This window comes from Phalacrocorax aristotelis, chromosome 7, assembly GCF_949628215.1.
Source record: "Phalacrocorax aristotelis chromosome 7, bGulAri2.1, whole genome shotgun sequence".
In the NCBI taxonomy this organism is placed as follows: domain Eukaryota; kingdom Metazoa; phylum Chordata; class Aves; order Suliformes; family Phalacrocoracidae; genus Phalacrocorax; species Phalacrocorax aristotelis.
Genome location: NC_134282.1, coordinates 53490476 through 53513759, shown reverse-complemented (window position 1 = coordinate 53513759; position 23284 = coordinate 53490476). Strand labels below are relative to the sequence as shown.

The following is a 23284-nucleotide window of genomic DNA, read 5'->3' as shown; positions in this document are numbered from 1 at the left end:
CTGAGTCTTGGGGGGTTTTTGGGGTTTGGGGTTTTTTGGTGCTAGAAATCATATTAGAAACAAGTAAGGAAAGATCCTGCTGTATGACGTTTACTGCTCAGGAAAGGGTATGAAGGGGAGCAAAATCAGGACAAAAAGCAGGTTCATTTCTGATAGAAGTCAGCAGAAAACACAGCAAAGCATATGCAATTTTGCCTTTTATTAAAATTGCATAAATCTGGGATATTCTATTTAGCGCAAGTTTAACGGAAAACAAAATTGAACGTTAGCTTGCGGTGTAAGCAGGAAACATGGAAATTGAGATGAAAATCAAGGTACTAAGTTTCCATTTATAAAACAACAGTCAGTTGGAAAATAAAATAGTGCAGGAGGGAAAACGAACACACAAGATTATCACTAACATCCATCCAAATACAGTTCAGAAGAGTGTAAAAGTTTAAATTCTGTCTCTGTTAAATGCAGCAATTTCAGTGCTCCTCAGGGCGCCTTTTTTAAAAATTACACTTTCATGAAAAAATACAAATCGTGTTCCTTTATGGAAGATTAGCCTGCTAGATCACCGTGGATGTTCGAACATCGCAGTGTTCTAAACCTGACCAAGCTGAATGCCGATTAGCTAAACACAAAGCTTTACGTGCAGGTCTCCACCTTCCACCTTGAAAGACACCAAAACAAGGCAAAAGAAATTACCAATGTGTCGTCTCGTGAGCTCCACTGCCGCATTTCTGTTCACGTTAGACAGTAAACCAAGGCAGAAGCGTTCAGAATTTGATGGGTCAGTGAAACCATCCACGGTCATGGAGGGCTGAGAGGCGTGGAAAGTCTCTCCCACTCGCTGGTTGAGTTCATAGTAGGATATCGAGCACCAGAAAGCTGGCTCGCAATAGGTAACAGGCTGCAGATCTGCACAAAATAAAAAGCACAATGAAACTCAGGCTTTTGGGGGGGGGGGGAATGAAAAAAAAGCAACTGTTTTAAAATACTGTTCTGCTTCATTCCTTGGGCTCACTTTAACCACCAAACTTCAATTACTTGACAGATTTTAACAGACTGCAGCTAGAAAGTTACATCACCCCTGGAGCTTCTGGCACATGGAACAATCACAAGTAGTCAAAGACACCAGTCACGTAGCACGTGGGGTGTCACTTAACTATCTTCATACTTGGAGAAAATTTTAAAAATAAAATGAGCTTTACTCTGAAATACGGGGTCACTTTTAGGTGGCCAGTACCCTGAAAAGATAAAAGGAAAGGAGAGGAAAGGAAGACACTTAAAACCTTAGAAAAAGCAGCCCATAAACCTGCTTTCAACAACACAGGTCTCCAGCACCCTAATGCTGTGCACTGACACCAAGCCGCCAGCAAGTCCACCGTTTGTTCTTAGCGACTCCATTACGAATCTCTCTGTCACTGATGAAACCAGTAGAGTTGTCTGCAATACGCACTGAATTGTATGTAATACCGGCGTCAAAGTAATTTAAAAATTAGATCCTTTCTTCCAGTCTATTTGATCTCATATTTGCAAAAGAAAATCCCCAACAGATGATGACACCTCTCTTACTGGGGTTTATGGTTTGACTCAGCCTGGGGACCGAAGCGAAAGTTCCTGAGCAGACTGAAGCTGAGGCAGTCTCAGGAAGACAATACTTCATACAGGTGAGAGGTGGGACACTCAGATGGCATCAAATGATTTCACCGCTCCCACTGAAGCCAATGAGATTTCAGCAGAGGAAGGCTCAAGTCAAAAATTCTTGGGAATACTGCACTAGATGGTGCCCAGTCCTGCTGTAAGCCAAGAATGTGCTGAGCAGAGGAAGTGCAAAGCAGGCTAAGCTATCTGATAAGTGCTCTATTCTCCACATTCAATGCAAGAAATAAAAGCAAGAGAAGAATTCCCTCCAGTCCTCCCCTCGATTTATCATTTCATCCCCATTCAAATGGCACTTAAAAGCAGAACAGAACCGCTTCCCATCTGGCCAAAGAGTTAACATCAAGCAGCAAAACCCAGCTTTTTCCATAGGCTTTCCCATCTGTTCCTCCTGCAAGGCTTAGGCAAATCTGGGGCTTAAGAGATCAGTTCCAAAAAAATCAGAGACAGGTTTCCAGCCTCCTCTCACACCGAAGAGAGTGCCTCTGCAGTGGGTTTGAGAGCCGTTTCTCATCTGGTACCTGCTGCTACTCCGTAACTTTTAGAAATAGGTTGAAGCAGCCTGGCTTCACCCAAAAGACATGCTGGTTTCCTCCCCATAGTGTGGTGTATGAGTTCCCGAAGTGGCTAATAATCAGAAAAAACCCCTTTGGTTTCTGCTTTGTTACAAGCTTTGCTGACAGCAAATAAGGAATTGAATAGAAGTGCATCTGGGGAACTCTGTAATCCTTAGCAGACCTTCAATGTCCATGATTTTTGGAGCTTATACTCATTCCCAGCTTCTTTCACAGTCTCTCTCTTTCCTTAATTATATAATCTGAAAGAAAAATGCTCTATCACAAGCAAAGCCCGATGTTCCTGCTCTCCTCCACACATAACACCCACAAAAGAAAAAGCATATCTTCCTTTTATGGGAAAGGACATTATGCTCAAAGTGAGAGCTAACAGAAGGCAGCTCGAGAGAACAGGGGTCGCCATAGCTATTTAAAAGATCTCTTAAGCACACCTGCCACTTCTTCACATTTAAACAGTGCTATCGCTTACAGCAAGCCCCTCTCCTGACACACACAGATGATACTAAACACATCCAGGAGACACACAAGTCCGCCACCTCCGCCTTTTTCTCCTGCATGATATATTTGGTTGGGAAACTGCCACATCAGGCGGATTTCTCCAACGCCAGCCTCATTTCATCCATTAACCGGTGTGGCCTGCAGCAATCTGTATAAATCCTAACTGACTCTGGGCTTCACACGACTCCAGTGCAATTTGTATAGAGGTCCAGCAAATCCCAGCACTAAATCAGTCTCTTAAGGTGTGTCCACCCACTTAAGAAAACAAGATTGTGTTGCACATGACTGTGCTCTTCTCCCACAGCAAGTGCCTTTCTAATTGAAAGGCTGCTCAGCTCCAGAAAAATCAGATCAACTTCTGTTGATCCTTAAGTCACGTCCTCAGGTTGGTACTATTCAAGTTACAAAAACACCGAAGCCTGTATTACTCTCTATGGTTTCCTTCAGAAACCACCTCCGCTTGGTTGCGACTCAAGGGAACTGTGGATTCCCCACGGAAGGATGTACGGAAATTTTATTTCCAGCTTATTTGCAACTTGAGGAAAGACACAAACCAACAAATCCTATTCTGAAGAAAAACTTGCCTCTAAAAAACGCAGCCAAGCTTTTAATGATGCTGCTTCCTCCTGTGATTTGTGGTCTTAGGCTTCGGCTTAAGCCGTCACGGGATGGACGAGTTACCTCTTGTGCTAGAGCTGTCCTGTATATTCATTTTCAATTTATGGATTCACTCTTTGGGGAAAAGTAAAAGAACATAGCTCTGCTAAAGCCGAAGAATCCTGAGGGGGTACACCTTCAGCTAAAATATGAAGCATTAAGCCCAAGCAAATCCTGCCTGAATCGTCTCCGTACTATTTCAGCCTTGCCTCGCTACAGCTTTGCTTGCACGAGTGTCCCCCGAGTATTGGGACGCTACCCATATTGCATCTTCCCTGTGAGATAAAAGTGCTATCTGTTCAGCTGCGGAGGAGAAGGATCTGCTGGCTGCTTTGCACACTCTACACTGCGTGCTTTAAGCATAAGGGCGGTTGTTATCCTAGTTTCAGTTAATGCGTTTGATGCACAATCTATATCAGAAGCTACTGATATATGTTATCTAACTGTATTAGCTGCAGTCACATTAATTCTAACTCCCTCAGAAACGAAAAGATAAATAGGTGTGCACACTCCCTTCCCCTCTGTACTTGGAGAAGGGCTGTTTTCACTGCTTTGGAAATCATGTTTCAGCAGAGAGAGTAACAGAGGTTTATGTTACTGATGGATTTGACCACAGGGTATGTGCTTATTTCACTTACAGCTTTTGCGTCAAGTCTTTTGCGGAGCAAACACTGACAATGGATTTCCTGTACACCAAGAGACTGCCTCCCTCCGAAATAACAATATGCAAGCAACCTCAGGCCTGGCCCTCAGCCAGCGTAAACTCCCTGACTTCATTCCAAACGTCCACATAATGCTGGCAACTCGCCTTTCATTTGGGTTGTTTTCTGTTTTCTCCAGTTCGTATTTCAGTAATACAGAAGGGATCATTGGATGTCTGTAACTTCCATTCAAAGCTCATGTCCGACAACTGAAAATTAGACAACTGAAAGTTCAGAACAAAGCAAGAACGCTACCAAATCAGATGCACAAGCTGAAAGGAGAACAAAAAAAAAAAAAAAACCAGTATGTGACCTTGCAATGCTTTTGTGCCTGCGAATGGAAAGCTGAAACTCCCCAAGTTCCTTCAACCCCATATTGCAGTCTTACAGCTTTATGCTGAAATATATACATTGCACCTCTAACCTAGCTTCTACCGTCCTACTTCGTTTGCCTCACGCTAGTTTATTGCCTTTGTAATTCTCTGGAATATGGCCATGGGATTTAAGTCCAAAGTTCAGCTTACACAAAGTAAACTGTCTTAAAAGCTTCAGGTAGTTCTGGTCAAATAAATGGACATCAACACCGTGAGACTGTTCTCTTAATGGCAAAACTGCAAAAACCCACCGCACTCTGCTGCAGAGAGCTTCCTGATAATTGCCTCCGTTGCACACTGTTGTGTTTTTTAAATTTCTATTCAATTTTCCTACCAAACACACAGAGAAAGCCTGGTTAAACTTTTGCAGATCAAAGTACAGCCCTAGATGCGGGAGTGTTCTGCTTATCCACAGAATTATATAGCACAGCAAAAACAGGAGCGCTGCAGGTCACCTGCCACCAACTAACTTCTAACTGGAGAGAGAACCTGCAAAGCTGAGAAAGTTCTGCTCGCATAGCCCGAGCAAACCCTTTCTGGGCTGCAGAGACCACCAGGCTGAAGGTCTGATGGGCTGCTGGGCGTTTACACCTACACTGCTCTAAGCAGCTCCTTACTTTAGAGACGCCATCTACAAGGTACAGATGACGACGATTTTGTCATTTGACAGTTTTAGGAGTTGCTCAGCTACATGCCATTTCATTTATTATTTTGTGGCTTCCTCACATGCAAAAATATACAATAAGATTTTTAAGAGAGACAAGAAGTTCTTAATTTGCGGAAGCTCTTGCCTAAGAGCAATCAGTATTTGGTTTGCAAAACTTAAAGGTATCTTTTAATGTTGGCAAGTTAAAATGCTTTTCTGATGTCTGCTCCTTAGACTACAAAGAGGTTCCTTGCGGTTAACCAGCTTCACCTGCTCCTACTTCGTTTTTGTCACCAGACAGCACATTAGACATCTGACAGGTCCATCAGCTGAGCAGCATATGTTAATAACCAGTGTCCTTGTTAGAAAGGATATGGGTTGGGGCCTCTTTCCGAGAAACTCCTTTCTTCCTTATGTAAGGCAGATGCCACAGTTGACTTGCCAGGTTAGTTTTGTTACGTGTAATTGGCTTTTTAGTTTTGGGTTATAAAAAAAAAATCGCTAGAAACTCTCATCAACTCCAGCACACTGGAGCATAATGGATTCAAACAAAAAAAAAGGCAAAAAGGAAATAAAAATAAGTCAGGCATGTATTCTCTTCTTAGGCTTTAACAGTTAAAGCAAATAAAACTTTAGTGTCACCGTGGCAATATATTCCATGCTTTGGGGAAAAAAAAGGGGGCAAAAAGAAAAAAGAAGAGGAAAGAAATCCCCCCTTCACCAGCCCCAAGATAGCCACAAGTCAGCCAATGACTAACAAATTCTGGAGCACTGTCAAAGTACCCTGTGCCAGGATTAAAAGCATATGTAAACTTTACGGCTATGGTTATTCAAGAGTAATCTCAAGTGGCCTCTGTCTGCTGGCTTAATGAACATTTAGAGAACTGATCCTGCAGCTAGCCAGAGCTACGAGTGCTTTTTATGACAGACCGTTGAGAGCAATTTCAAACAGGGTAAGAGCTCAAACTGTTGAAGATCAGACCTTTTATGTCTGTAGGTACGAAAATAAAGGATGGAGACACTCGAGATGGTAACAGAGGTTCAGAGCTAGCCACAAATCCTCAATTAGTATCTCAGAGGTAAAGGCCCTCTCCAGCTGCTATTCCTTCTTCTTCAGCTTTCCTCCTGTTTACTGTCTACAGGGTACAGAGTGAATCGGTGATAGCACTTAGGGCTGGACTATCTTTCCAGTGCCCAGAATGGAGTTAGGGGGGGAAAGATAACTCCAGATTGCAGCGTAACTTGAGTTTGCTTGAAGAAAACCAACTGGCTAGTGGGTCAGAAAGATCCCACAGTGCATCTGTGGTGTGTGCATCTCACCTACAGCATTCCTCCAGGCTCATTTAAGCATAAGACCCCACAAACACCTCTGATGCCCAAGTGAGGCTGTCCGTGACATTTGCCCCTCTCCATACACTGGCATTCCTGCCCTCTCTCCATTTATTTGGACTCTCCAACCGTACAGCAACCAACAAACCCCCTCCACTTTACTCAGCTGAGACCATGCTCAGTTCCATACCATAATCATAGAATCATAGAATAATTGTTGGAAAAGACCTCCAGGATCATCAAGTCCAAGTGCCAACCCAACACACCCATGTCTCCTAAAGCAGGCCCTGAAGTGCCACATCTGCACGTCTTTTAAATACCTCCAGGGATGGTGACTCCCCCACCTCTCTGGGCAGCCTGTTCCAACGCCTGACCACTCTTTCAATGAAGAAATTTTTTCTACTATCCAATCTAAACCTCCCCTGACGCAGCTTACACACCTGGGCCACCAGTTGTTCCAGTGGTTTGGGGCACTGGAGCATGAGGGCCCTGGGCTGCTTTGTCCCTTATGGGGTCTAGGGATGCCCCTCAGGTAGACTTACCCTGTGGTCTGACACCATCCCAGCACTCAAGTTTTGGTGGGGGTCCCCAGCCACCGCCACCCAAACTCTCAAGGCTGTGCCCATCTGTGCTGTGTAACTGCACGCTTGCTCTGCTGGGGATGCGGGTTTGCTCCTGAGCTGGGTTTACATGAGGATTTGCTGCCCTTCAATCAAGCAGACGATGGCCTGAGCGGATGAAGCAGCACAGGCAAATCCCTTGCCCTGAACCCCACTCCCCTCTCCACCATACGTGGATTGCAACATTTGCCCTATAACAGATGTAACACCAAGTTACTTAATAAAGAAAAAAATTGAAAGGCATGCTGGTGCCGGGCATTCGGGTAAAAGAGACCAGTAGTGCTACAAATTTACAAAGTAACTTTCCAGGAGACAAAATTTAACCTCAATCTGTGTCCTTTAAATATATAAGAACACAAAACGACCGGCAAAACAGATGGACATACTCCTCGCAAACTCACATAATTAAACAAGTGTATTTTTGCTGCAGTCCTTCACTCATTCTTTCTGGTGTTTGTCTGTCAACATTTCTTGGGTTTTTATTTAACTCTCTGATGTAAGTTCAGGTTTCTTTATTTCATATAGAGTTACTATGAACCACTGTTTTCACTGTGAAGAGGATTAGCGGGAAGGAACATCAACAGCGCTCACAATCTCATCAACAGTGCACAGCCTCAAGAAATAACATCATCATTAAAATGTCACTGTCTTGACTGTAATTACACACAGTTCTCAAGATCACATGCTTACCCAGGTTATTGTGCGCTGGAGACATAGGGTTTGGAGATAAGTTTGGAGAACCTGAAAATCAAGACATGATTATCGTTAGTGTGGCGTCCACGCAAGGAAAAACACTTGCACAAAATCTTCAGGCACGTTGGAAGGATAACCGACTTCTCACTGAAGCCTCATTTTGTGACACCAGCAGCTTCTCTGTTGTTGATTACTCTTACATGAGCTTCCAAATACTGTTACTTACGATATCAACTTACTCTACCCGCACTACTGCTAAGCTTCGTCATAATGCATGCACTTAAGCTTAACCCATTAATTCCCAAAACTCAGCATACAGCTTTCTTCCACTTGTAGTTATCAAAACTCCAGGTACCATCATGACAGCTACGGTCAAACCCAGTTAGCTGGGCATTTGAGCGCTTGGTTTTACATTGCTAGGCACAAAACATACTCGTAAGAGTCGAAAACATGCCACTTTACGTCAACGAGTCTTACTGGTTTGGGGACAACGGAGTATTGGGTCAAGCCTACAGATCTGACCAAACAACTGTCAGAATTTTATCCCCAATCATTTCTATTTGGTCCAAAAGTTCTGCGCACATATTTCAAATATCTGCACTTGGATGCCCAGAGCAATTTCCAGTCTCTGCGTGCCACATGGATGCAGACAGGTGGTACAGCCCATTTTTCCTTTCCCTCTCATGCTAAGTTCAGCTGGTTTCTTTAAAGTGTGGGTTTTTCCATACAGAGGGAAGTCCATGATATCTGAAGGAAGGGATATAGCGTTTGAACGTAAATTAGGTATTTATAGCATCTTCCAGACCAATCCTATTCCAGTCCACTTTCCCTAAAAGCCATACATACATTCCACATGTCAACCGCATTACCAATAATTGTATGCACTAAAATGGTTTGTGTCAATAGGTTTCCGTTTGATGTAGACAAACAAACCCACACTGCCTTCCTCCATCTGTATAACTGTGGTGAAAGACTGCAAATCAGTCATCCCTCTTTTAGAATCCCACGTACGCTCTACAGCTGAAGGCATGCACAGAAACCAAGATATTTGTGTGCAGTATTTGCATTAATTAGGTTCTGCATGTCTGTCTGTATGTAAGCGCCATGTATTTGCATATCCCTCTTGTAAAGCATCAGCCCTTCTAACCAAGGACGTGGTTTTGATTTTCAAGCAGAAGTTTTACGAATTCCGAGTGTGATTCAGTGGTTCTTACTCACAAGCAGTGAGGCCACTCAGATCAACAAGATGCCTTAAACAGTTACTCCCAGAAAGATGAGACCTGCGTGTTTCATTTTGAAGTGTTGACACAGGTTAGCATGAGCACTAAGGCTGCTGATTCTAAACCTGGTTACTTGTTTTCTTAGCAACGAGAGAGAACCTAGACTTTCAACTTTCTTTGGGCTGTATCCACTAAATGATAAACCCCGTTAAAACCAAATCTCCTAGGGGTCATTTCAAATATAGTCAAACCTGACATTTCAGTATGTGAACAAGCAAACAATCAGAAAAATGCCTCAGCAGAAAAGTGCCAGCTACATGCAAAATCTTCACATGCATACAGCTGCATGGACACAAATACAATACAAACTATCATCCTTAGCCGTGCCTCCACTGTTTCAGGTCCCTGCTTAGTACTGTCTAACGATGGATGTTGGAAAGAACACGAACACGCTGTACCTTTCACCAGCAGCTCTACAACATACAACCCTGTGCTTTACCCGAGATGTTAGGCTATATTTGCGCTCCTACCAGGATAAAACACCTCAACCCACCATCTGATCTTCAGTGCCCCAAAGAAAACCTTTTTAAGAGTCTCTGATATGACCTAGAAAGCTGCAGCAAATGGCAAAAGATTACTTACCTGCATCCATGCTGGGGTTCATCTGGTGGTCACTAGTTTCTCCATCCTCACTCAAATAGCCTGGAGGAGGTGTCTCTAGAAGCATAAAACGATCACACTGTCATTGCAACTGGATGCAAAGTCTGGATTTTAGGCACAAAAAACATTTATTTTGTTATTCACAAGGAGCGAGATTTCTTTTTTATTACTTTCCTTCCTCAAGCTGCTGAAAGGAGGAGCTGGGACAACCAGAATATTAGTCACAGCATATCTGTGAATAACAAAGGAGAGGGAAACAAAAAAATCCGGATTTTCAGTCCCATAAAACTTTAAGCCATGTAGAGAGTTTTCTGTCCAGATATTTTTCCTCCCCTGGTGTGCAGCTGCATAGCTTGTCCATGCAAATAAGGTGTAAATTGCTTGTAAGAGAGATACATAAATAGAAGAGCTCAATTCCATCAGAAATTTAGATTTTTACTCAAATTCAAATATAAACTTGCTAAGGGAACATTCAGCTTCAGATTTCACATTAAACTGAGTACGTACTACTGAAGGGAAGAGGTGAGTTTAAAGAAAACAAACCAAAACTATAAATAGCACTGCTGTGTGTCTACATTTACAGCTTTCATCTATTTTTGTATAGGTTCCCACTCCTTAGCTTCACGATAATGATGGAAAGATAGACTTTCCAGTCATCCAGCTTGGCATACATAGACACGATTCGCTGTGCAATATGACCCTTTTCCCCCCGCTCGCTCTATAGAAGACATACAGTACCTGGAATGTAGTTGCTCTGTGGCTCGATACCTGCTGGGAAGTTAGTGTTCTCTGGAATAGAATGACTATAATCATCTAACGGCGGGAACTCAGCTGGGATCTCTGTCTGCCGAGGCACCAGCACTGGAGGTAACACTGCACAAATGGAAAGGAAAAAAAAAAAAAAAAAAAAAAGAACAGCAACATTTACGGCTTTAAAATAAAATGACTGAAACCCTAGAAAATGAGGAGAAACCAGTTTGGAGTAACACCCTTAAATACACGCAATACCAAAGTCGCTAATTAAGGGACACAATTTGATACTTGCTTCTGAAATAACAGCAGCAGTTAAAGATGCTATTCTTAACATATCTCAGCTGGGGACGGGATACATGCTTATCTGAACACACCTAGTCTGTCTGGCCCTTCTAAGGCAAAGAAACAGGTCGTCTTGGAAAACCATTCAAGAGAAGTTATACCACATGATTCAAAAGGAATACATTTCACAGAAAATGGAACAGCAAGGTAGGATTAGCATAAACATCCAGGCTGGTTCTGCAGATTTGTACAGACACGCCAGCAGAACTATCTGCAGTTCCAGATTAAAGTCTCCCAGAAGCAGGAGGAGACTTCAGAACAGGAAGTTCAGTTGTGTTGGGAGCTATTCTTAGAGCCACTTCAGCTTAACAGTAAATTTATCCTTAATTTAATACCAACAATTAGGGATGCACAGAACACTGCCGTAGCTCATACTTGTATCTGCTATGTGTGCGAGTCGTTTACGTGCACGCAATGCCACATTAGGAACCTGGCAACAATGCAGCCTGCTCGACTTGGGTTTTATCGATTTAAAATTATATTTCCCCCCTTGAGTGCAGATTCATAAATTATTCCACTGCATACAGTAAGAGATTATCATCAATAATAGATATGCTTTGGTTTTAAAACCCTATGCCTGCTGCTTTATTCAATTTTGAAATGCACTTATAAATCCCTTAGGCTGGTACCGAGAAGCTGAGGTATCCACACATCGGTCAGCAGTACCTGGGGTTTCCACTCTTTGGTAATGATAAGGATTCACGCAGACTTCATCCTTCTTCATGTTAAAGGCATACTCGCACATCTCCATGGCACGCAACTCATGGTGGCTATGAAGGTCTGGCCAGCGCCACAGCCGGCAGTAGATCACATGGGGAAGACCTTTCCGGTGAGATACTTGCAGCCGGCCGTCTAACGATCTGCAGGCAGAGCACAGAGATGATAGTGATTTAGACTGGCATTAATACACGTGTAGCACTGACCACATCCCATCAAACGCTGCGCAGGGGAACCTAATGCCAAGCCTGCAGACTCAAAGCATAGGCTGCCCAGGCAGCTCGTACCCCGACAGCCCCAAAGGGTGCTGCTGGTCACCAAAACCCACCGGGACAGTGCTGCAAGGAGGCATGCCGGTCCCGCTCTTCAGGCCAAAAAGTTATCTCTGAAAACTGTAAAGTGTTTGTTTTATATAACAGCCCAGCTCTGCATTTTTTAATTTTCTGAAAAGAGGTTCATCTGCAGGCAGAGACGAGACCTACAGCAAATAAGAATGCATCAGTTTAGTGGTAGTTCTTAAGCATTTGTGGGTGTCCTAACGAACAGGCCATTTGCACAGCTCAGCAATTTAGGCTGTGCACGTAAAGCATCACATCTTAAAATACACGCTAATAAAACCGGACTTTTAAATTAGAGACACATGAATTTCCATTGTGACAAAATCATCCAAAATTCCTACTGATACCTTTCCTTTAAACAGTGTTCAAAAACAAGCAAGGCTTCCAGTTTCATTTTCCAAATTGCAGCTTGAAAGCAAAAAAATAGTTTTTTTCAGCACTGCCTACTTTTGTTTTTACATCTAGCCTGTGTCTCCTCCAACTCGCTTTCACCTAATCATATCCTCACCTCAGAATAGGCTGCTCCCAGCAAAACTTCCTGGGCAGCAAGACAAGCAGAGGAAAGAATGGGAGCAGGGTCTCCTCCGTCCTGAATGAGGGCTCCACTCCCTGAGCCACTGAACGGGAGCTGCCCCCGGGCACTTTGGTTGAAGTCTAACCCCTCATTTCCCTTGCTTTTGTTAATGACTGAAACGAAACACTTCAGGGGTTTGGTGGAATGAAATGTTTCTATTTTTCAATTTGTCAAGGAAAGAAAAAAAAAAATTGAAATTTTACTCGGAATTATTTCCCTTGGTTCTTTGTGTTGGCAGCCAATCTAGAAAAACAAAACAAAACCAAACCAAAACACACAAACAATTATTCAAACAGTGGTTGCGCTAGTCTTGGCTGCCCTTATAGAGTTTTCCCAAAAGCTCCTCTGGCAGAGCTTGGTAACACGCACACCTCTTGTAAACACTGCTACAACAACAAGGCAGGCAAAACGCAACCAATTCAGGCTATCGCTGACAAGCGCTTGATTTAGGGGAGCAGGAAAACACGCCACGTAAGTGTTACGAACAAAGTATATAAGGAGTCTATGCCATCACTGAGGGACTTGCTGGTACAGGTTACAAAACATCTAAAACCTGCAAGTATATCACAGCCCTGAAAAAAACGCACAACGCCCACAGTTATTATTTATAGTACGTATTTATAGTATGTATTTCTTCATATTATGCCTGTTATTTATGGGTCACGCGTTCTCTTCAGACTGCTCTGTGACGGGGCGACCAACCAGCTGAGTATCTGGCACATTTTCCAAGTGTGTTCTTAGGCCAAGCTCTTTCAGAGGACAGGAAAGCTGAAAACTGGCCTTCCCAGGTGGAAGGCTCATAAAGAGGGCACTGGTGTGTAGAATTGATCTTCTGTGGAAGGTGGGAATCTTGGTATTCATTTCAATGGGGCCAAGACTTGACTTATTTGACCCCAAAAGTTGTCATTTTGGAAAAAAAATTGCAATATATATATATATACCAGAAGTGTGAAAATAGTCACTAAATTTAACAAAAAGACAGTAGGCTGAAAGAAAGAACAAAACAGGACTGCTTTTCTGTTCCCCTTTCAAACATCTTTGCTTGGAAGAATATCTTGCATCTAAAATGGGGGTAAAGGAGAAAAAACACAACCCAGAGAGATTATTCCAAGTATTGCGCAGGAGATGCAACTATGGCAAGTGTTCTTACTGTTCCCAGTCACCATCAGCAGGTGGACGTCAGCAGCACGGGCAGATTTGGGTTGAGGTTAGCAGCTGAGATGGGGGACTAACACCAAGTGTGTATGACTCTGGCATGACTTGCAAGGCTTGGGTCTCTTCCTACGTTTGCCAGGATAGAAGCAACTCTTTATACCTACAGCAGACTTCCCTGTCAGCTGGAGGGTGAAGTGCCCTTCCTCCCATCACCCCAGGGCTCTTGGTAAAAGCTATGAAGTCTTTACAAAAGACGACCCAGTACATCCACATGCCTGTCTCGCTCTGGATGCGGTGGCCCTCACCACCCAGGTTATCGGAGCCCTTCTGCCAACAAAGTTCTCGCAGGAGTCGGTGGAGACAGATATCAAGTCACTGTTGTCTGAGCAGTCCCCGAATCCTGAACAGCTTCAGTGTTATCTACAACAAAACCAGCCTAAAAGCATGACAGAGCTCTCAACCACTAGTATCGCAGCTACTCCTCTTTGTTAGCAGAGACTCCACACTGTGGGAAACACGTTGTGCTTGCTCTCTGCCACCGCTCATGGCATGAATGCTGTCTATAAGGCAGGAGAGATGGGCTTCTCTACATTCTTATCTAAAAAGATTTTTTAAAATGACAGCACCATATGTTTTATTTTCAAACATCATAACCTCCCCTTCTCCCCTCTCCCCTCAATAAGAATATAAGGTAAAAGAAATTATATTTCCCCAAACCCCTGGGGGCTAATTACATTTTTATGATTGTGCAATCTCTCCTTGGGTTCTTTGTTAAGGGACTTGAGACAAAATAACATTGTCTGCCTGTTCTTGGGAAGAACGTGGCTAAGTAACAGGGCAGCATTATTTCTTTCTGCCGTCCTGTCTCAACCCTCAAGGATTTTCTCCAAAGCAACAGATAACTGGTAAAGCTGAGATAGGACACAAGATTAGATGAGCAAACACTGCTCTACTAAAGGCAGTTTTTTGTGTAGATGCAGCACTAAAATTACCGCAGTCCACTGCCACATCTTTATCAGCTAACTGAATGGTCATTTATAGATGCAAACACTTGGTCAAGCACGATAGCTGTCCTGAGCACCCAGTCATCTCACTTACAAACGACCTAGGCTGCAGTCTTAAGGGCACCTGCACTGGCCTACAGGACTAGCACTGCCTTGGCGAGATGGTCTTCCTCCTGTCCAACACATTCCCATTCCCACAGTCCTGCCTTATCTCACCTCCTCCCTCCCTTCCTTGGCTCCCGTCCCCTCAGCATCACACCACGAGCTGGCTCAGGTCTCTAACTTGGCAGTATCACGGGCTATAGCAGGCTGTAACATTTCTTGGAGGAACCTGGTGAAAGCCAAAAGCCGGTGCGAGATGAGTTAGGATATACTTTTGTTAGCATGCACCACGGCTGAGGACGCATTTGACTGGCTCACCATCTCTGCAGTCCACAGCCCTCTGGGATGACTCAAGCAGGTTTCTCTCTCACATCCACAGGCAGATCAATCTGGTAATAAACTCCATGGCACACACAACTTCTACCCTTTTTGGTCCTGTTGTAAAGCACAGTCTAATCTTGAAGAGTGAAGTATTCCCCAAACCACCTGAGAGCTCAGCACATCGGGCCTCATTAAAATTAACAGAAACTAAGCAGCAAACTTGCCATTGGGTTACTGAATTGTTCCTCTCTCTTACCTTTCTTTTAAACAGACTGGGTTGAGCAGATCTCCCTGTATGACTGACCTGATACATTTATTATTCCCTACTACCTATCAGGATTTCTTTTAAAAATACCAAGGCTTCTTCGGCCAAAAATTCAGCCTGGTTCTCTCCAAAAGCAGCACCATTTATGTTGGTGGGACACTCTGTCTTCAAAGTGTCTCTATACTGCATGGTGGGATTATATACCAAAATTTGTAAAGAGTTCTTTTCACAGCGTTGATGTTTAGACCGAGCAGGTGCTGCAGACTCTCACTGCCAGAGGGTGTTCTAGTGCATCTTTCATAACTAGCACGTACCCTGAACTTGCAAGATAAGAATGAGAAAATATTGTGATCCACAAGCCTGTTCTACTAAGGGAAATACGATGAGCTGTAGTTATCACCTCCTGTGAGTGTGAAAGCATGTAGGCTATGAGAGCCTGCGACATAAAGTAAAAAAAAAGCCAGAACACAGCAAGATTGCTGAGGTGATACCAGCTAGCAGTGGTTTATAACAAAGAAATGAATTCAACAATGATTCAGAAAAACAAAGTCCTGCTATGACAAGACGGAGAAGCAGCAGAGAGGAGGAAGACAGCAGCTCAGCGATGTGAAGCACCGGCCCATGGAGAAGAAGGGCAGAGACCAGCACGTCCCCACCTGAGTGGCGACTACGTGGCCAGCAGACCCGCTGGGTGGCTGGGCTGGGGCGGGCGAGCAGACGGAAGCCTCACCACGTGTTTGTCCCAGCCTGTGCTGTGGGTGGTAGCAATAAAGATAATGACTGTGCACCATACCCTGCGTGTAGGATACGGCTCTGAAGACTCGGTGCTTGGTAAAAGATGCCCAAGGAGAAGCGAGCCAAAGGCTTGAGGTGCACTCAAACATGATCAAGAGGTATCCTGTGGGGTGGTTACTCCACACCTAGGGCAGTTATAACCAGAAATTAAAAAATACTGAATTAAGAAAGAGAGACCAAGGCTCCAGGAATGCAGTCAGGTAATTTAATTGCTTGCACAACAGCATAAGGCAGGGTCAGGACAACATTGCAGTGTCTGTAAGAAACAACCGAAAACCCCCTCAGGCTGAACACCTTTAGGATTGACCCATCCTTATGTGCTGCTACAAGCCATTTACCAGGAAAGTTTAACGCGTGAAACTGCTACTCCAAACTGTCCAGACTAGTGCTGCTCAAAGGACTAATGTTGAGTGACTCTCAACAGCAAAAACAGAGAAGAGAGGAAAAAAGAATGACAGAAATACCGAAGCTTTGGTTTGGCTGTTTTTTTTAAAATAAATCCTCTGTAACTGTGTGAGAAAGAGCGAGGAGTAAATAAGAGAACATTACAGTGCTTAACAGGAGTTTGATTTCCAGGCCTGACTGTTTTTTTGGTTTCTTCTTTGTTGTTGTTTTGGGGTTGGGGGTTTTGTTGTTGGTGTGTGCATTTTTGGGTTTGGTTTTTTTTTCTTTTAAACCTGATTTAATCTGTAATAGCCTGAATCAGGAAAGAAAAAAACCAAACCCCACACTTCAAAAGATGTACTTGTTATTTCTTATCTTCCTCCTTGAGCATTTTACAGCTATCTTTCCTCTAGATGGGTAACAAAACTTCCCTGCACCCATTCTCCTTCTTTAAAAGTAAAGCTGAAATCAGTGGAATGCAGCAGTGCAAATCAAGCAATGTGCTATGAGCAATAAGATATTACGGGAGGGGTTTGTCAAGGTTCAGATTTACTCTGTCAGAGATCCATTCCCTCCCCTCACCATTCACACACATACACTCCTGTTTGCAAAACCCATCGGTTTTATATCCCTGTCATTAATCTTCCAAGAAAGCAAAATGCCTGCAAGCTCAAGTATCCAGTAACACCAGCGTGTGCGAAAAGGGGTAAGGAAAAGAGAAAAACAATCAGGCAGAAAAAGTTGTAAGTTATGTATTTCCAAGGCGTTCTTATTAAAAACCACAAGCAGAAGCTGGTTTTTAAAACCATGACAAATAAGCTGCCGGTATGCTCTACAGTGCCCCAAGAACTATGGCCACAGGCTGTGATTTTCTCTTAAGCACAGAACATGATAAGTAGTTCCTTACTGGCCCTGCATCTGGCCTACACCAGGAAAGTAAGCATTTATTCTTGTAGCAGAATCTGGCTTTTGTGTGCAGAGCACTGCAATGTCCACAGGACTTCTCTGAGAAGTTGGATAAAATCTCAGCTTTCCCTGAATACCGGCCAAATGAATAACACTGAATAAAAAAAATGACCCATGCAGCACATTCGTAATTCTGAAGCTGATCCCTTGCCATCTCTTCCCCTCAGTTTGCTTAGCATCACTAAATTTTCCAATTTCTGGTGCAGTTTTAACAGTACTGTCATTCAGGTTCTAGAAATAGCAGTAACTGCATCGACCTGGTATTTGCAATACATATTATCACACTACCATAGAGGAAACTAATAATTAATACTTCTACTTAGCACTTAAATTTATAGAAGATTAAAAGAATTAACAAACACCTAATTTGCAACACATCTCTATGCAGAGGGTAACTTTTTACTACCCCCAATGCCATGAAGTTAAATGATTCTCCCAAAGCAAAACAAGCTTGTGTCAGAGCCAACACCAGGAATGAGGAGTTCATCGCCCCCTCAACGCTACCAAAGATCCCAGCTATTTGGTGCTGGTAACTCTCATTCAGACTGCTTAATCTTCCCACCAAAGCCTTCCTTTGAATTTAGAAGAAAAACACATCTCCTCTATGTCTGCAGCTGGCAGCTGGCTTCAGATGCTTCTGACCTTCGCGAGGAGCTGCTAACGGGAGCAGAAGCACTGCGGGGAAGGCAGGAAGAGGAGGCAGTGGGCAAAGCATGGCAACCCCTGCAAAGGTCACCGCGCCCCTTGGGCGGACCACTGCGTGTGTACTTACAGGTAAGCACAGGATCACAGCCAGTGGGTGGCACAGCTCCACGCATTCCCTGGCCATGAAGTCTTGAACAGAGTGCTACCATCTACAGCCTGCAGTATCAGGTAAAGATTTTAAAGGGAAAAGAGCAATTCTCATTTCTTCTGATGCTGTGTAATTCTTCTACTCAAGTCTCATTTGTTCTGTGTTTGAAAAGTAGCTGACAATACAGAAATTACCAACATATCTTGCGTGGGCTTCTTACTGCCTATTTACAACTCTCAGTCTTTACTAAGGCTTTGCAGACTTCCCCTTCCCCCACTCAAAAGCTGAAGAAATACAGCACGGAGAGTTGATGTCAGGATCAGATTATGACAGCATGAGTCATTTATTAAGATTCCAGTAATGCTAAGCTCTTTAGCAGGTGCCTTGAGACCATATTTTTCAGAGTCTAATTTCAGATTCAGACATAACTACATTTTATTGGTTTACCATAAACTGTCTGTCCATTGTTGCTTCTCTAAAGCCGCCTCCTGCTTGTCCTGTGCTCCACAGCTCTCTTCTCGACCTGTGTCCACTTCTACTCCCTGCTGGCATGCAAATACCAGCTCAGTTTAATTTAGATTTCTTTAAAGCTACGGATACTGCGTGACAAAACAAGATGTATCATAATCTAACTATTTTTTCTCTGTCCTTTTTACTTATCTCTTATTTACACCACTTCTGCTCATGCCACAGACACAGGGTGTTGGCTACTGGTTATCAAACCCAGCTCCCTTTCCTTTATTTTTAGCCATTTTGTAATTACATGCCCCTACACCCTCTTTCACCTCCCTTTTCTGAGCGCCAGTAGCACAGAGGAGAGGTACTTCAGAGGCCCAACCATGCATGTCCTTCACCTCCCTACCTCGGAACAGACATAGCATATCCTAATGCTCAATTAAGGCTTAATTGTGAACCCAGTTCTAAACTCCCTAATAAACATCCCAATATTTCTGCCACCTACGCTTGCCCAATTGCACTTGGCCCTGCAAGGTGGACGGCAGTTCTCAGAAAGGGTGCACTCTACTACTACTGACATTTCACAGGAAAGCAATGAATTCCCCAGCAAGGCGCAAAACTGAAGACAGACCATTTCTAATAACTGCAGCATAAATCAGGCAGTTGACTTTTTTGCATGATTTTTGTAACTCCTCTAAATTTTAAATCCAGTTTTTCTAAGCCCGTCTGGTCCTTTTTTTTATTTCGGCAAACTTTAGTTGCCCAACTTTGTGTCAGACTCATCTAAATTCATTTGTGCTTGAGCCTAAAGGGACTGGGGGTGGAGAAAACAGACACAGTTAAGAAGCTCAGCCTCTCAAAAGGAGCGTGCCTTTTTGAAAAATCATTTATCATATGAGCTCATCATTTCTTCCCAGAATCCCACGTTTAACTTCAATCATGAAATCCAAAACCCAATACGCTTTGATCCAACGGAACCAGAAACTTCCTCTCTCCAAGGAGATTCCAGGCATACTGATGGGTCTGTCTATTTGTGTGATCAGAGGAGCTTCATAAGGAGAAAATGGATGGATGGAAATGCCAAAGAGATTCAGATAATCTTCCATAACACAGACTGCATCCAAATCAAAGTATTTCAAGAAAGACTGAATAACTGGAGCACACAGTCCTGCTAGCAATCAAAAAATGAAAAAGCCAAGCTGCTGTTAAACTCAGTTATTCTGTTAGCTTCCATGGTACTTATACTGATTTACATTTAGTATCTAGCTTCAACAGACATCTTCTTGATACTGTAGGGAAGCAATCTTCATAGCTGCACTGGTCAGGAGAGCTTTGCAAATTAGCATCAGCTGTCAATAGAGCCCAAGTAAAACCAGAGCAAAAGAACCAAGAAAAGAATATGCTGCTTAATTGCTGAAAGAGAAAAGGAACTAAATGTACTGCACAGTGTTTAAAAAGAAGTCTCGCACCAAGAACTGTTGCCCCAAATATATATATCTGCTAGCAAAAGTAAAAGTGATTATCATAGTGAGTGTTGAAAAATGACAGTTTTAAGACCTTGGACTCTCCTTCACAATATATACAATTGCCAGTGCCTTCAACAGAAACTTCATATAAATACCGGGAGTCGGAACTGGCTTCTCAGACAAACGTTTGTGCATTCTATCAAGTTGGGACAAAGCCAACATCTCTTATGGAAACATTTTTGGTGGTCCTGGGCAAAGAACATGTTTACTTTATAGCAGATACAACTAAAAATACACTGTGCTACAGCCTCCAATTATCTTGTTTGGAATAGTTTGAGGCTACTCAAGGTTCATTGCTGTTATTTTCTTTATTATATAGTAAAAATGTTGCTCCTTTTCCTGTAATTTGAAAAAGCAGCTATTTCAAGATTTGACATCTGTGTTTGTACCTCCCCCGCATGGATAACAAGATCCAGGGTGAAATTTTCCAGCGCGCCCATCTCCCATTTTCAAGAGCAACTCAGGCACTTAAGACATAGATCGATACTTTCCTTGAATTATATAGGCCTTTTAAGTCTTCCGTTAATTCCACTGGCTCTACTTTATATTGCTTTTCAAGCTGGTTTAACAGTAACTCTGATATATAATCATTTGCACAACCAGTGCTAATTAACAGCATACCACAAACAAGGGGACCTGGTCCCACAAACGCTCGTGCTTCCGCCCAACGTCCTCCCCCCACCCCAAGCCCCTCCGCAGGGGTGTCCTTTGGGATCCATTCACCAGCAGAGCTACACATGTGCTCAGATGGCTCCGTGACGAGGACCTGTTCTTCATTAAGGCTGATCAACTTTAAACGAAATGCAGCTTGCTTAGAAAAACTTGAGTCTGGGTTCCTCAGCCTTCAGTCTCTCCCGTTCTCTCAATTAACCAATTTTCTTCTCTTTTCCAGTCGAGCTTTCCCAGCCTCCGACCCGCTCTGGCATCCTGCGAGTTGTTAATGAATCAGTTCTGCATGAATCACTTCCCATGTGCAGACTGCAGGTTTCATCACAGAGTAGATTCTCACAGACTTTCCTCCTTGGTCCCGATGACAAAGAACTACCTCTGCTACCAAAACAAGCCTTGAAGTTTCCACAAGGAGTTAACAGAAGGTGTGTGCCGTGTGAGAGAGGTGAAAAGGGTAGTGGAAGAAGGCTGTGTTAATTTTACAACTCTGACTTTCTTAATTATGAGTCACCAGCAATGCAGGAGAAATTCAGCTTAAAAAGTAAACCTAAAAGAGTGTGATGTCTTAGGGGAACGCTGCAGATTTAAGGTGAAACGCCTCATTAAAAGCCCACAGAAGTTAATATTTTACAGTCTCTTATGTCTGTAATTACTAGCGAAATCAGAGGCTCGAGACTGTGCAAGAGTTCATGTGTATTTGGAGGAACAACTTTGTAAACTTCTCCGTCTCATAATCAAGTTTTACAACACATCTGAGGAGGGTGAGGGAAGAGAGGAGGTGGTGTTATGGGCTTTTGGTTTGTTAGTTTTATTTTGGGGGACTGTTTCCATACAATAAGAGAAGAGGGTCATTGTACCAGGGAGGTGGAAAACACTTCAGCTGAAATATTTTTTTTGCCTCACCAAAAAACTCTTAACAGCAAAAAAGGAAGCTGTGTATGTGGCCTACCTGAAAGCTTCCTTTCTTCTAGTAAATCTACAGATCGGTTGAAAGGATTTTTTTCAGGCTACCATTCGCAGCCTAAGAGCACAGCAGACGTGCCATGCAGCAAGAGAAAGTCACTCCCTCAGCCATCCCCTCCAGCCAAGATAATTACCTTATTCATGGAAGCCCAATTCTGCTTTCCTAAATTACAGATTATGTTACAAAAAAAAAAAAACAAAAACCAAAACCAAACACACTGAAAATTTTTGAGAAAAGGAGGGAGGGGAGAGTATTTTCCCCATGCTGCGAGGCATGAGGAATTCCCTTGCTCACCAGAAGTCACAATGTTACATCTTGTTGCTCCCTCTATCAGGGTACACCATTTTCCCATCAAGATCTGCAGCACTCTCTATTTGAAGGAAAGCAGCACTAACACAAGCACAGATGTCTTCCCTCTACCCTTCACTCTCCCCTGCCCTAAACTTCACCAGCTCTGCACCGGTGATACGGCCGGGAGCAAGGATGTATAATTTCAATGCTTAACTCTGACTAATGCAGGATGTGTGGGAGAGCAGCACAGCGGCATGAATAACAAACAGCTCTATAAAGCACGTATCAGTATCACGCTAAGTCATTCTTATCATCCAAACAGGATCTCAAGCATGTGCGTGCACAGTACCTTTCCTGTAAAGGTTTTATTATTACTATTGCTTGCATGGAAATCCAGCTGGTATGACATAAAAAGGAGCAGGAAAAAGCAAGTAGCCGAAATCAACATAAACAAATACCTTCTTTTCATGTAAATGTCAGTAGTAATAAAAACTCGAGGCAAGAAGTGATTAAAGAACAGTCCAGAAAAAAAACAACACGAAAACAAGTCACCCTTCAACCACCACAGGAGACAGAACTGTTCCCAAATGAGATGTTTTTCAAAAGTTTTCCATGAGGTGTCCATAACGAACAGCTGAAAATACCAGCTCTATCAAAACTCACATTTAAGCAACAGAGAGACATTTCAAGCAGCTTTCCTGTTGTCATCTCCCCCTTCCCTCTCTCCAAACTAAAAAGAGGATTTAATATTCATGCCTTGGGAACCTCACTGGAGAAACGCTTAAACATTAAGCTTAAACTGGAAGCAGATCTAGAGCTTGCCAAGGAGAGGGGAACAAGAAGGGAAGCGGACTCGCAGGTAAATATTAGTTTGTACTTGAACAAGCCAGAGCGCATTTTAAAGCTGCTTTTGATTTTCATGCCGACTCCACATCGTCCTCTGTCAAACGCCGGTAGGGCATGGTGACGCCGGGGGAACGAGCGGCTAGTGTCTTTGGCAGCTGGTCCAGGGTGACAGCGACACTGCCAGCCATTATCGGCCAAATTACGGAAAACAATCAGCAGAATTCCAGAAACAAGGGATGTTTTTCTTCCTCATTTTCTTTTTGGCCCCTCTTGGCCAGTGCCTTTAATGCCAGCCATGCAGGAGTCTGGCTGGGCTGTTGTGTGTGGTTTTGGCACTCACAAAAGGGGCAGGAATGCTGTTTGGGAGCACAGCTCCCCTCCTCTTTGCTCCCACCCTGTAACC

The 23284-nt window shown here is 43.3% G+C and overlaps 1 protein-coding gene and 1 long non-coding RNA gene across 3 annotated transcripts in view; one reads left to right on the top strand and one right to left on the bottom strand.

The window, feature by feature from the left end:
- The window catches only part of SMAD3 (SMAD family member 3), an 80160-nt gene that overhangs the window by 11632 nt on the left and 45244 nt on the right, over nucleotides 1–23284 (bottom strand). Inside the window, exons 2-6 of the mRNA XM_075100771.1 lie at nucleotides 11382–11575; nucleotides 10359–10493; nucleotides 9603–9677; nucleotides 7738–7788; nucleotides 691–903 (exon numbers count right to left, since the gene is read on the bottom strand). Coding sequence (XP_074956872.1) covers nucleotides 691–903; nucleotides 7738–7788; nucleotides 9603–9677; nucleotides 10359–10493; nucleotides 11382–11575 — 668 coding nt within the window. The remainder of the gene's footprint in view (nucleotides 1–690; nucleotides 904–7737; nucleotides 7789–9602; nucleotides 9678–10358; nucleotides 10494–11381; nucleotides 11576–23284) is intronic.
- On the top strand, nucleotides 16608–21403 carry LOC142060505 (uncharacterized). 2 transcript variants are annotated; one of them, XR_012661775.1, is made up of 2 exons: nucleotides 16608–18110; nucleotides 21004–21403. It is a non-coding gene; the product is annotated as an uncharacterized LOC142060505 (long non-coding RNA). The 2 variants fall into 2 exon arrangements; XR_012661774.1 differs by lacking the exon at nucleotides 16608–18110 and adding an exon at nucleotides 18148–18209.